Raw genomic sequence first — 12,956 nt, 5'->3', positions numbered from 1 at the left:
CTAAGGGGGAGATTTCAACACCGTCCTGTGAAGGACCTACTATGTAATTCTGGTGCCACTGAGACAACTGCTCATTTCACTGGGAATTCTGTAGGGATACTATGAGCCACTTGATTTGGCTGTTGTTATCCAGGCTTCCTCGAATTGATGATGCCTTAGTTAAGTGCTCGTGAGCTAATAAAGATACTATTATCTCTTAATATAGTGGTGAAGTTCTGCTATATTGCTAGCAGAGTGCAGAAATCTCTGATGCATGATATATGAATACTGTGTATTATTTGCTTCCTTGTTGATTTTATTTTTTGTAATATTGCTGCTCTATGACTATGAATAGACCAAACTACACTCTGCACAGATCTTTTGTTCTACATCTGCCCCCAATAACAGCATATTTAATTTTGGCTTCTGCACAGCATTATCATGTGTCCACTAACCTTCCAGATTTTCCCTGGCTCTGCTAAAAACTTCTTCAAACCTGCACCAGTACAGTCTTTTCTGTAAGATCATACCAAAAGCCAGTTTGCAAAAGTGTGGAGGGGAAGGTGTGGATTTTTGTACCCTCCTGCTCACAGCGGCTGCCATTTCCCCATCTGGCAGGTTTGTTACGGTTTTTAAAAAATCATCAGTAACGAGGGTATTACTACAGCATTTTGCTTCCTATAAATAATAATAATGAATAAAGATAAAAAGGCTGCCAGTGTTGAGGGGAGATGGGAGAATGGTGGGCAAGAAATTAGTTTGGTGAAAGCACAGAGTAAATATCCATGTGGAGGTACTGTTCCTGCTGAGGATGCCTTTGTATTTGCATAGCAGAAGAAATAACCCCTGTGCAGAAGCAACTAATAGCATCAGGCCAACATTATTGCTAGCTTCATATCTACCCCTCAGTTAGGGCCTCATTGGCATCTATTTAAATAAGCTTAATTTAAATAAGCTATTTAAATAAGCTTTCTGATACAGTAAGAAGCAGGCAAAAAGGAATCTCTCATAGTGAATTAGAGACTGCCCAGCCCCGAAGTGACCAGCTAATGCCATACTATATAACCTAACATATATGCATGCTAATGTCCAAATAAATCCACATATCCAAACAAAATGTAATGATATTTCACATTTGTTTCTTTTCTCTTAAAGGCAACTCTTTGTTTGACCACAAGGCCTAACATTACTTCAATCTAGATTTGGGTTCCCAATGGCTATTTAGAGGCAGAGCTTGGGAGGGAAAAGCATTTCTGATACTTTGACTATACTTCTGAGTAAAGTCTCAAAAGTGATGTTGTTGCCCTCCCCAACACTAGGAATCTTTCAAATCTGGTAAATACTTTAGAGATTTGGTCAATTTCTAGAATATTGTGGTCGGACCATTGGCTTCATGTCTAATATTGATGATGCCCCCTTCCCATAATTTTCTTCTCACTGCTCAGCAGAGTTAAATTAGGTAAGCAAAATGGCATGACAACTGGACATACCCATAAAATATGTGTCAGCTTTGCTCTTAGCTGCTTACATCTCTAACATCTATCCTAATCAGATAGCCCCAGCTTAAGAAATCTACCAGGTGCCCAGTAATTGCAGAGAATATTTTTTTTGTATTAATTTTAATCTAATGTTTAAAACAGTTTAAAATTATACAGTATTTCTTGCTGTTTGTGTTCTGAATTTGAATATTATATAACATATTCCTAATTCATCATCTGTAGGTACATAAACGATTTCAAATGTTGTTCTTCGTATTAATCTGCTGTTTTTAAAGCCTGTATATTTGTAATTGATCAATCATGCTCCCTGTTTGGTTGTAATAGGTTTTATGTTGTACACCACCCTGAGTCCTCTGGGAATAGGGCGGTATAGAAAACGAAACAATGAATGAATGAATGAATGAATGAATGAATGAAGGAAGGAAGGAAGGAATGAAGGAATGAATGATAGATAGATGATAGATAGATAGATAGATAGATAGATAGATAGATAGATAGATAGATAGATAGATAGATAGATAGATAGATAGATAGGCAAATAAAGATTTGTGATGATTCTACAGTACAGTTTTCTATATCTGTTAATACCACGTCTAAATTATTTTTAATGTAGTTATTGTTAAGTGTAGGTTGTCAATGTTATTTCTTATATTAATGTCCTATTTTATGAATAAGATATTTTATTTCTTGGAAATGTATCATCCCCTTTCTTTCTTTCTTTCTTTCTTTCTTTCTTTCTTTCTTTCTTTCTTTCTTTCTTTCTTTCTTTCTTTCTTTCTTTCTTTCTTTCTTTCTTTCTTTCTTTCTTTCTTTCTTTCTTTCTTTCTTTCTTTCATGCTGCAACTCTCTTTTGGTTCTGCTTTCTTGTTTTTCTCTGTTTTAGAAACAATAATCTGAACATACTTTCAGGAATCTGGAGGACAACGCTATTATTATATATATGAAACAAATAATTTTAAAGTAAATTAAAATGCAATCCATATCTTCAGAATTCATTCTATTTGTGGCTTTGTTACATCTCTTTTTTTAATTAGTAGGATTATAAATGTTTCAAAAATAATCATCTGTGTGTATGCAGAATCTTTTAAAATACAGATTTTTAAAGCCTTGTTTTCACTTATTTTTATATTTTGGAAATCAGATATTCTTTTCATCACACCCTTTATAAATTCAGAAATGATTGATCTTCCATTTATGAACTAGTTCTCTCTGTGTACTCAAGTTTAGTGAAAGGATGAATCTCTTTTTTGCTCTTTTTTCACCATTCTGTTGGAGAACAAAGTTGATATATATCTTTCGTAAAATCCATACATTAAACCCTTCTAACCTCTAACAGTCAAGAGAAAGGATGAATTGAAAGAACTGCCTTTGATTGGCAGTATGGAATGAGGGTTTTCACAATGTCATGTGACAAGAGATCATTGTTTATGAACGAAATAGCTCTCTATATAATGAAGACTTGGTATCTTGTGCTGCAGCTTTTGGAATGATGTATTACTTACATGCAAAGAGAGGCGTGATTGTCTGGATAGCTAATTCATTGCTTCTTTCAAGAAGAACTGTGACATCTTTGCCCCTCTGTGAAATGGCAGAAATAAGGGAAACAAATGCATTTTGTGTCTCATGTTTGGTTATATGCTTTGGATCCCTACATGAGTAGTAACAATGCTCAAAATGAATTTGCAAGGTATCAGTAACAGGGCATCTTTTGCAAGCTGAATTCTACATCCTCTCCAGAATCTGTCTTGGGGATGGGAATTAAAATGCAAAACACCTTTCTTTGTTAATTTACATGACAATATTTAAAATGCTTCTTCGGTTAATTATTGCAGAATTATGTATTCAGCTGTAAGAAATAAATGGCTGTATGACATTTCCTTCTGAGTTCACTTCCCCCCAGTCAGTCCTCCGTCTTAAAAAGTAGAAGTAGGCAACATTTAAACCTGTCTGCATCTCAAATATCCCTGCATTCTTGAATTATATCCTCTAGGGTTTCACTAAATTGAGATTTGTTGAAATAACTTCAGAGGCTGAAGAGCTGAAAGGGAACCTGGCAACACTTTCTCCTTCATCTCACAATGAGTAATCAAATAAACAATAGCATGGATAATATTTCTGATTAACAGCACTCTATCTTGTTCTCTAAAGAAATGCAGAAGCATGTGAATGATCTAAGACAGTTAGCAAAACTGTATGGCTAGGATTTCTTGTTCATGCAAAGCAGCAATTATTTCTGAGTGATGCCTCCGATGAAGCAACTTCTCAATCTAATGTTACAGAGGCAAATCTTGAGAAAAATACAGTGGCAAACAACAAAAAACCCAACAACAATCAGTAATAAAAAAGCACTATAGAACATCCTTCTGTATTGCACTGGTTGGTGGAAGGGTAGTCTGATGTGCACTCATAACGCTCAGGGCTAAATTACTTTACATTAAGTATTGCAAAAACCAAGGGCTGGCTCCAGTGACCCCTTTCTGCTAAATAAGAAGCTTTCCTCCAAAGGAAATGACACCTTCTGTTGGAAGAAGACTTTGTTCTTTCGTAGCAGAAAGTAGTTGTTGGTTCCAACCCAATTTTTGAGAGCCAAATAACTGTTTTGAGTGTGAGTCTCACAGGGACAGAGTGAGGGGGGAAAGCGCCTGGTGCACTGGTGCATCCTCCACCACTGCCACGCCCGTCTGGCCCTGTCCCGGAAAGCCCTCGCCACACCCCCACAGGGGCGCTTCCCCGGTGTGTCACGCACCCCTCCGTCCTCTTGGAGTTACGCCTCTGGAGTCTCATGTGTTACATATGCCCAGTGGGATGCTTTTGCATTTTATTTTCAGTGGCAATCCTTTTTGAGTTTCAGAAGTGGCTTGTCATATAAGATGACTGGTTCTGGTTGGTTTGGGAGGAGATACTAATTTATACTACCTCGTGTGCAAGGAAAGAGTTATATGGTTAATTGTATTCAGGACCCAAACTGTAGTATATAGTACTTGCAAATGTATATGGTAGAGCAGGTGTTACATATATGGGGATATGCTATGGGGAGCTCTTGTGGCTCTCTATAATACATACCCTTATTGGGTGATTCATGACTTCAGTTTACAATATGTGAAATGCCTGTAAAAGTGTTTTCATATGATATTGTTTTTCCCTGTGGTTGGAACCAGTTACAATTACTCCAGAGACACCAGAGAGAATTACAGCTTTGCTCTTGTGTCCCAACGCAGAAGCCATTTAATCGCCTTAACAAGATGCGGAAGTTTACCGTCTGTGGTAGAAAAGGGCAGCTTGCTGCTAGCATAGGATAATCTTACTACACATCTTTCCACTGCCAGGAGGCATGGCAAATGGGCTGGAATCTTTTCTATTTCCTGACAAAACAGGAAAGGGGGAAAGACTCTCTGCATATAACTTTGGAAATGACTCTGAACTTTTAAAAGATGATTTTCAAATACATATCCATTTGGGAGTGGTATTAAAAGCTACTGTAAGAATTCGTTGTTACCTCATAGGTTAAAGTTAATGATGTGATCCACTACTATTGCTGGAATATTATTCCACTCACTTTTGAAATTACTTCTGTTTTTGTAGCCCGGATATGGGATATCATGTGGTTGCAGACAAAGGATTTAATTTTTCAGCAGCTGATGATGCTTTTGTTTGTCAGAAGAAAAACCATTTCCAGATCACTGTCTACATTTGTGTTGCTGGAGATCCAAAATTTGTCAAAACCAATTTGGGACTGAAACCTATAGAAAGTTTTTACTTAAAGGCTTTTGGAATTAAGGCAAGTATATCATCTTTTCATATTCCTAAGTACATTGTCTTCTCAATAGTTATAGTTGCCAGCCTCTTACTGCTAAGGAAATGGTCAACAAGTCCCTCTTCTGTTTCCCAAGTGCTGATTTCTATTCATGAGCACATGAAGTTACCTTATGCTGAAGCAGATGATTGGTCTATCAGGGTTGGCTGTGAGTGGCCTCCGGGATCTCCAGTAGAGGTTTTTCATGTCACCTACTACTTGACCTTTCAACTGCGGATACTAGATGTTGAGCTTTGGACCCACAGCACACAAAGCAGATGTTGTGCCACTGACTGTAATTGTTTTGATGTGATGGTTTAACCATGGCACTAATTCAAGGTAATTACAAGGAACAGAAGTGGGATTAATGAGAGCTATATGTTCACTTACTCATCACTGCCAGTACCATGGAGGTTAATTATTCAAAGACAAAAGTAGTATATGGTTTGGTTGCAGTCTGTAAATAAATGGATTTGATTTGAATAGAAGTGGGAGGGAACTACTGGTGGTAAATGATACTCAGAATGTTATAGTTCCATTCAGCAAACTGGACACAGAGTTCAAAGAGGAGGAAACCCAATGTCTCTAGACTCTAATACAAATTTTTACACGGACAAGACTGAGGCAGCCATGGAAGCTCCACCTAGTCTACCTGAGCCAGTGACCCATTGTGGGGAGAAAATTCTAGGAATAAACAGCACCTTCAAATTGAACTTTGGAGATAGTCCAATCCATATGTCAGTCAACAATAACCCTCTAAAGATCTGCTCCACATACTTCAGGCACTCAGCTTTGCTCATCAGCAATGTCAGAGTCCATCAAGTGATTCCCAGTGGTGCAGTAGCACAAGACTTCAAACACCAATGCAGGCTCTTTCAGGAAGCACTCAGTGAGAAGGTGATGCCTGACTGAGCTTTCAGGCCTTGCTCTGGTATATTAACTCAGTCTGCTTCTGTCTGTCATTGGCAAAAACTGCCAGCCTTACACCTCTCCGTGTTCTTTCAGACTGTGTACAGATAAACTGATTCCATGCTCTTGGCTCCTTGATTTTTACTACCTGACATTTGTTTATAGTGACTTGCTCTTCTAATAGATTTCTCTTGTTCTCATGATCCTGTTCCAATAAGAACATTGACATGTCTTCTAGTGGATTTTACCCTCCCACATATCTCCTTGGTTTTCTGTTCCCTTGTCAAAAGTCCAGATGATCTGGGTCATAATTTCTCGCCACCTTAAGTTATGGGAATAGATAGACATAACCACCAAATTGAGTTCACAACACTTCGGCCATGCCTTTATAACACTCTGGACCGACTTTCACAAATGAACAGACAAATAGAGCATACAAAAGAGAAACCCTGAAGGACTTTCCCCCTTCTCCCACTATTTCCTCTTCCACTTTCTTGCGAGTCCCCCCAGCCTGTTCCTTTTGTTTGCTTGCTTCTATCCTTCCCACCTACCGGGCAAACTACTTTTATCTGTTCTCTCCCCTGTCATCAGCATTGCCTCCTTCCCTACCCTTGGCAGCCTCTCCCTGGCAAAAATTGTATTTAGTTATTAAAATACTGTCAGAAGCCTGCAGATGGAAGTGAAGGTGATAGAACTTGAGAACTTATCCTCAAGATTCCATTTGATGGGTTAATGTATAATCTTTGAAAGTCTCTGTACCATCTTAATATCTAACATGGCGTTTGAGTAATGTGCAGGGTACAGTCTATAGGAGACCTCACTTCAATTCCGTATGTAGCCTTTAAGCTTACAGGAGGCCCATAGGACAGCCATTATTTTGTGCTGAACCATTTTCATATGATATTTTTGATGGTAAAATTTGATAACTCCTGATATAAGCTGTCCTGGTTTTCTATGAGGACATATGGGATGAGAATGTAATAAATGTTTGGTATTTTTCATATTGACATTTTGTTCCAAGCGACCAAATTCTACTTATGGAATTCCATCTGATATGGTTCTGCATATCCCCAATAAACAATGTCCTAAAATTTGCATATGCACTCTTCAGAATGCACTCTAATGGACTGATATCCTCAGATAGGAGGGTTTAAAAATATTCTTGAAAATGTTCTCAAATTATGTCTTAATTCTCTTGTTTCTTTATGGCAGATGGAAGCACCCAATCAAGTGATTGTAGTTGAACAATCTCAGTCTGATCGAACCAAAAGACCTTTCTATCTATTTAAGTAAGTGGGGGGGGGGGGGGATGTTCTCAACAAGTGTTATATTTGATATAATAGTGCATTCTGCATTTAGAAAGCTAACAGTGGCTTCCATAGTCCTTGCAACTAGACATTGTTCAGGAAATGGCTTCTTTCATTTTGCTACTGTTAGTGTGTAACAGACTTCCGTCTGTGATATACATCTGAAGATGCCAGCCACAGATGCAGGTGAAACGTTAGGACCAAGATCCACCAGACCACAGCCACACAGCTTGGCAAACCCACCACAACCAGTTGAATCCGGCTGTGAAAGCCTTCGACAATACACAGGTTTTATTCATTTTAAACATCCAATCCCAGACAGAAGCCTGATTGCCAGCCTTTTTTAAAAAAACCAATTACAGCTTCTGGGTCATCCTCAAGAACAGCCCTGTGCTCTACATGTTATACTAGGCCAACCTGAAGGCCATGTTAGTTTATGGCCAGAGTGACAGTCTTTTAGGATTTAGACTCCCAAAGAGTGTTTGTACTCTTAATATATATAAGTAATATATAAGTAATAGGTAATCTGGTACCCCAAACTCTACATAAATCCAGCTCTTCAAGTCCTCAACACAGTGTTTATCATGAATGGCTACTCACAGTTTACATTTCACTACTGATCATTAGTAAAATCTGACCTTATCTCACAATTGTCTTGTTATACCTAATCGCAAATGCCATGTTAAAACTGCTGAATATTGGAGAGGTGCAATAATGATTGAGAAGGCGGGAGAGCAGAGTCTTTTACTATTATTTTAAGGGGAACATGCCCAAATTTTAAAAAATAGTTAGAAGTGGTAAACTGTTCTGCTCATCTTAGGTCTGAGTATTTGCCTCAAATAAGGACATTTTGGGCATTTTATGGGTGAGATAAGAATCAGTACTTTGCTGTGCTGCTTTTTGCTTTTGTCTTATAGAGTTGATCTGCCAGAAGACCAGGTCACCAAAGTAACACTGGCAAGACTGCACTTTAGTGAAACTACAGGAAATAATATGAGAAAGAAAGGAAAACCTAACCCTGATCAAAGGTAATATGTTTGTGATGGAAGACATATTGATCACTACATCTCGTCTGTATGTACATTTAAAGTTTTGTACCTTTAGTTTTGCCCTGACCTGAATAACTAGGCTAGCCTCATATTATGAAAGCTAAGCAGGATCAGCCCTGGTCAGTATGTGGATGGGAGACCATCAAGAATTGCCATGGTTGCTACGCAGAGGCAGGTGATGGCAAGCCACCCCTGAATCACCTTTTGCCTTGACAACCCTACAGGATTGCCATGAGTTGACTGACTTGTCTGCAAAATGAACAAAAACAACCCCCCCAACCCTTAATCTTCTCTGTTATCTTTCCTGTTCTTTTTCTGTGTCCCATAGAAGTTCATCTGCACTGCTTATTAAAATTTAAGAGAGACCTATGAGAGCTGGATTGGAATGGGGGAAGCATCTCTAGAGAGACAGGGTTGTGGGGGATAATCTACTCAGATATCCACTCAATAACCCAAACAAATGAAGGATTAGGGGTTAAGACTTCATGTAACTCTCTTTTAATACTACTCCACGTGATGTGAGTATACTGTTCAATTTCTTCACATCTGTACATTTACAGATTATAGTGTGCAAATTTAGTCATTTATCTGATGGACAAATGATACAGATGAATTGTGCATCAGAGTTTTGAAATGGGCTGGAAAAGCATCAGAAATTCAAAAGTGGACCAAGAGAGGAGGGACTCTAAAGATGCTCTTTGCCTGAGGTTCCATTTGAGGTTCTAGCTATATGAGCTGGTGTCCTAGTTGTAAGACTGAAACCATTCGGACAAAGTTTACTTAGAAGGAAAACTTTATTGATTTGGCTCGCCCTAGCTACAGGGTGCTGGAACTGAGGAGCCTGTCCTTGGTTCCAGCATTTATTGCAGGTTTGAAACGGCAGTGATCTAATCACCTCTTCCCCTTTCCCCCATCCTTGGCTCTCATTGGTGGTCGTGTTCCCGCTTTGGGACCAGGACGGCGGGAACTGGTGCATGCTGGGAGTTGTAGTCCTGACACTAGTGTGGTGCAGTGATTAAAGTGCTGGAGTAGGATCTGGGAGATCCAGGTGTGAAATCCTATTCACCCATGGAAGTTCACTATGTGATCTTGGGCTAGTCATGCGCGCGCGTGTGTGTGTGTTTGTTAAGAGCCATCAAGGTGCTTCTGACTCTTGGCAACCCTATGAATTAATGTCCTCCAAAATGACCTATCGTTACCAGCCTTGCTTCTACTCTTGGCCTAACCTACCTGACAGTGCTGCTGTGAAGTTAAAATGGAGAAGAGCAAAATGCTTTGGGGTTCCCACTGGGAAGAAAGGGGTATAAATGAAGTAAATGAAATAACAAATCTCCAGTAACCTGAAATTAGTTGTTGTACAATCTGTGATACTTCTGCTGGTCTCCCTATCTGCTATTTGCACTGGGAGAGATCAGCCCTGACTTTGCAAAAGTCCCTTTATGGCTTACAAGTATTGAATGCATTGAATATCAGCATTCCAGACCTTAAAGAATCCTTTCCCAGAAGCATACTAGGAGGCTTCTGGGTATGTACTAGTTGTGTGCATTTGGATATACCCAAGCAGAAACTATTCCTCAAATTAGGCGACACAAAGCACTGTTGAAATTCCAGGAGTAGCAAAAATTCACCTCCTGGCATTTGGGGAGTGTTTCAAGTGGACTCTGCTGCCTCTGATGCCGGTGGCAAGGGGAATCTCTAGTAGGGATGATTCCAGCATGGCAAGCCTTTCCTCCCTTCCCACTCCTCCTGTTGGAGTGGGGTGTGTGTGTGGGGGGGGGGGGGAGAGCAGGGGAAGAAAGATTAAAATAATGCTCCTGAATTAGGCAGACCCCCTCCCCCCTGCTGCCGCCGCCAAAACCCCCAACCCTGAACAAGTAAGAACACTTCCAAAAAAATCAGAGTAATGAAACATACTGCCCTATGTTTAATTTGAATCTCACATTATTACAAAACTTTTTGAAGCACACATCTATGTGTCACTTCTGTGTCTATAATGCATCTAATCCATGATTGCTATGAAATACATATTAGAAAATAAACCTAAATATGTAGAAAAGTCAAGCCTGGTAAAAAAAAGAGTGAGTACTGAGAATGATAAATGAAGCTAACGTTACTGAATGAAATAAAAATAGTATTTCAGTAGATGAGGAATGAACAAAAATAACAATACAGTGTCTTCAAACAAAGTACAAAACAACAGGATCTTTTTAGCTATAGATGGACCGGTAATTCATATGTCTATAATAATGATCTAACTTTAAAATAAATTGATTTAGATACTTCAAGCTGGTAGCTGGATTATACGCCGTCAGTCAAGACCAGTCTCATTTGGTGATTGCTCATGTCTCTGAAAAGATCATTGTCAGGGTAGGTCCTAATGCATATTATTTCAGCATAAAGAAATTAACAAATCTTTCCCAGAGAGGGACTGGTGGAACACTGTGGCTAAGAAAATGAGTTGGAAACTAGGAAGGTTCTGGTTCAAATCTTATCTTGGCCACAAACAAGTCAGCCTAAGTCCCCCATCTGCAATGTACGGATAACAAAGCAGACTTACCCTGTGGGGCTGTTGTGAGGATTACTCAAATACTGTCTGTGAATTACTTTGAATGATGAAAAAATGTGCTATTAAATGAATTCAAAATATTAACAAAAGGTGTTCCATGAAGCCTGTTGAGAGCAAAAGGTTTCTACATTCCCAACAAACTCTGTATCCCAAAAGGATTTGGATTTGGGATTTTGATATTTATGTATGCACATACTAGCCTGCTTTTCTGTCAAAATCAGACCCCCCAAATCCACACTTGACCATGAAGCTCCTGGGATGACCAAATCAGTTCAAATCAGTTTTATTATACAGACAAAGGCCAGCACATGGGTTGACCACTATTCCTCACTCTAACATACCCCACAGGGCTAATCTGATGAAATGGGTTAAGTCATGTATAATGTTTTGAGGTCCTTGGAGAAAACAGTCAAAACAAATTAGAATGTCTTTGTTCTTTCATATTTCTGCTATGAATAAAATCTCAGCCAGTTTTTTTTTACCCCACTTGGTGCAGCAAAAACCAGCAAGCTTTGTAAGGGCAAAACTCGAGCTCTGCTTTGCTTGCAATTATGGGAAAGATTAGACATCTACCAACTGAATTGTGGTTAACAGGCATATCAGATCATGCTCTAATTGTAGTGTGTTTGGCTCTGTGTACCACAGATGGTAGAGCCGGGTTAAAAAAAAAAGACAGGCATGCAGCTTCTTGAATGAATTTTGACCTGCTGGATACAGTTTTCCCTAGATTCAAACTGGAAATTCATATGAATTGCTGTTCCTGTTAAAATAAATTTGGAAATATCGCTTCAAGAAGAGTAGCACCTGCAAACACCCTCACTGCTTGCCTCTGATCTATTAAGTTTGGAGTAGAGATTGCTAAATATTGCCACCACAGGGTTCAAACATCAGGTTTGCTAGGGGGAAAAATCCTCCCTTCCATTCAACCCATTCACTCACCTGGCTGCTGCTGTATTAGGGTTGCCAGCTCTGGTTGGGAAATACCTGGAGATTTTGGGAGTGGAGCTTGAGGAGGGCGGGGAGTAGAGGGACTTCAATAGGGTGTAATGCCATAGAGTCCCATCTTCTAAAGTGGTCATTTTCTTTAGGTGAATTGATGTCTTTCACCTGCAGGTCAGTTGCAATCCCAGGGAATCTTCACCCATTGCCTGGGAGGTTGGCAACCCTATGCTGTGGCAGGGAGGGAGGTGTCTCCTCTCTTTCTCTCTGCTTTCCTGCTCTCATTCCTAGCATGAAGAATCAGTCTGTCCACACCATTTAATAGTTCCCATCCATCCAAACAAACTAGTGGCGGGCAGGCTTCCCCTACCATGATTCAGAACCAGGTCTAGGGTTATTGTTCTGGCACCTTTTTCGGGAACACCTCTATTTTTTTCTCCCAGCACCCAATATCAAGTTTCAGAATTAGACTAAGAAAAGACCAAATTATTCCACTGCTAATTTGGACTGGAGTTACCAAATGGCCAAGGGTGATACATTCTATTCCATGCTTACTCTGCTTCCCTGAGGGTGAGAAATTCCGAATGCCTTCCTTTGATAGATCGCTGGAGACTTCTTTTATTTTCAATACACAAATAGAGCAATTTAGAAGCATGCAGCAAGTTCAAAACCCTTTGTCGCTTCCTCAGAGAGAGTTACTCCACTTTGAGGTGGCTTGCTTCCAGCCAATTCACACTTCTCTGGGCAAACCCTATGAGAAAGTGGGAGATCTGTGAGCAGATCTGTGGAGTATTTTTACCCTATAAATAGCTGCCAGTGGGAGGCCCCAGTCTGGATAGAGACCATAGCACATGGCAGGAAACATTCTGTGCCATTTTCCCACTCTTGTTCTTTAATGTGTCCCATCAGCTCAGA

At 39.6% G+C, this 12,956-nt stretch overlaps 1 protein-coding gene across 1 annotated transcript in view; it reads left to right on the top strand.

Moving 5' to 3' along the window:
* Positions 1-12,956, top strand: part of MYRFL (myelin regulatory factor like) — a 54,379-nt gene that overhangs the window by 15,761 nt on the left and 25,662 nt on the right. Inside the window, exons 7-10 of the mRNA XM_048499177.1 lie at positions 5,061-5,256; positions 7,393-7,469; positions 8,405-8,515; positions 10,813-10,903. Coding sequence (XP_048355134.1) covers positions 5,061-5,256; positions 7,393-7,469; positions 8,405-8,515; positions 10,813-10,903 — 475 coding nt within the window. The remainder of the gene's footprint in view (positions 1-5,060; positions 5,257-7,392; positions 7,470-8,404; positions 8,516-10,812; positions 10,904-12,956) is intronic.

Source organism: Sphaerodactylus townsendi, linkage group LG06 (assembly GCF_021028975.2).
Source record: "Sphaerodactylus townsendi isolate TG3544 linkage group LG06, MPM_Stown_v2.3, whole genome shotgun sequence".
In the NCBI taxonomy this organism is placed as follows: domain Eukaryota; kingdom Metazoa; phylum Chordata; class Lepidosauria; order Squamata; family Sphaerodactylidae; genus Sphaerodactylus; species Sphaerodactylus townsendi.
This window is presented reverse-complemented; position numbering and strand designations above follow the sequence as displayed.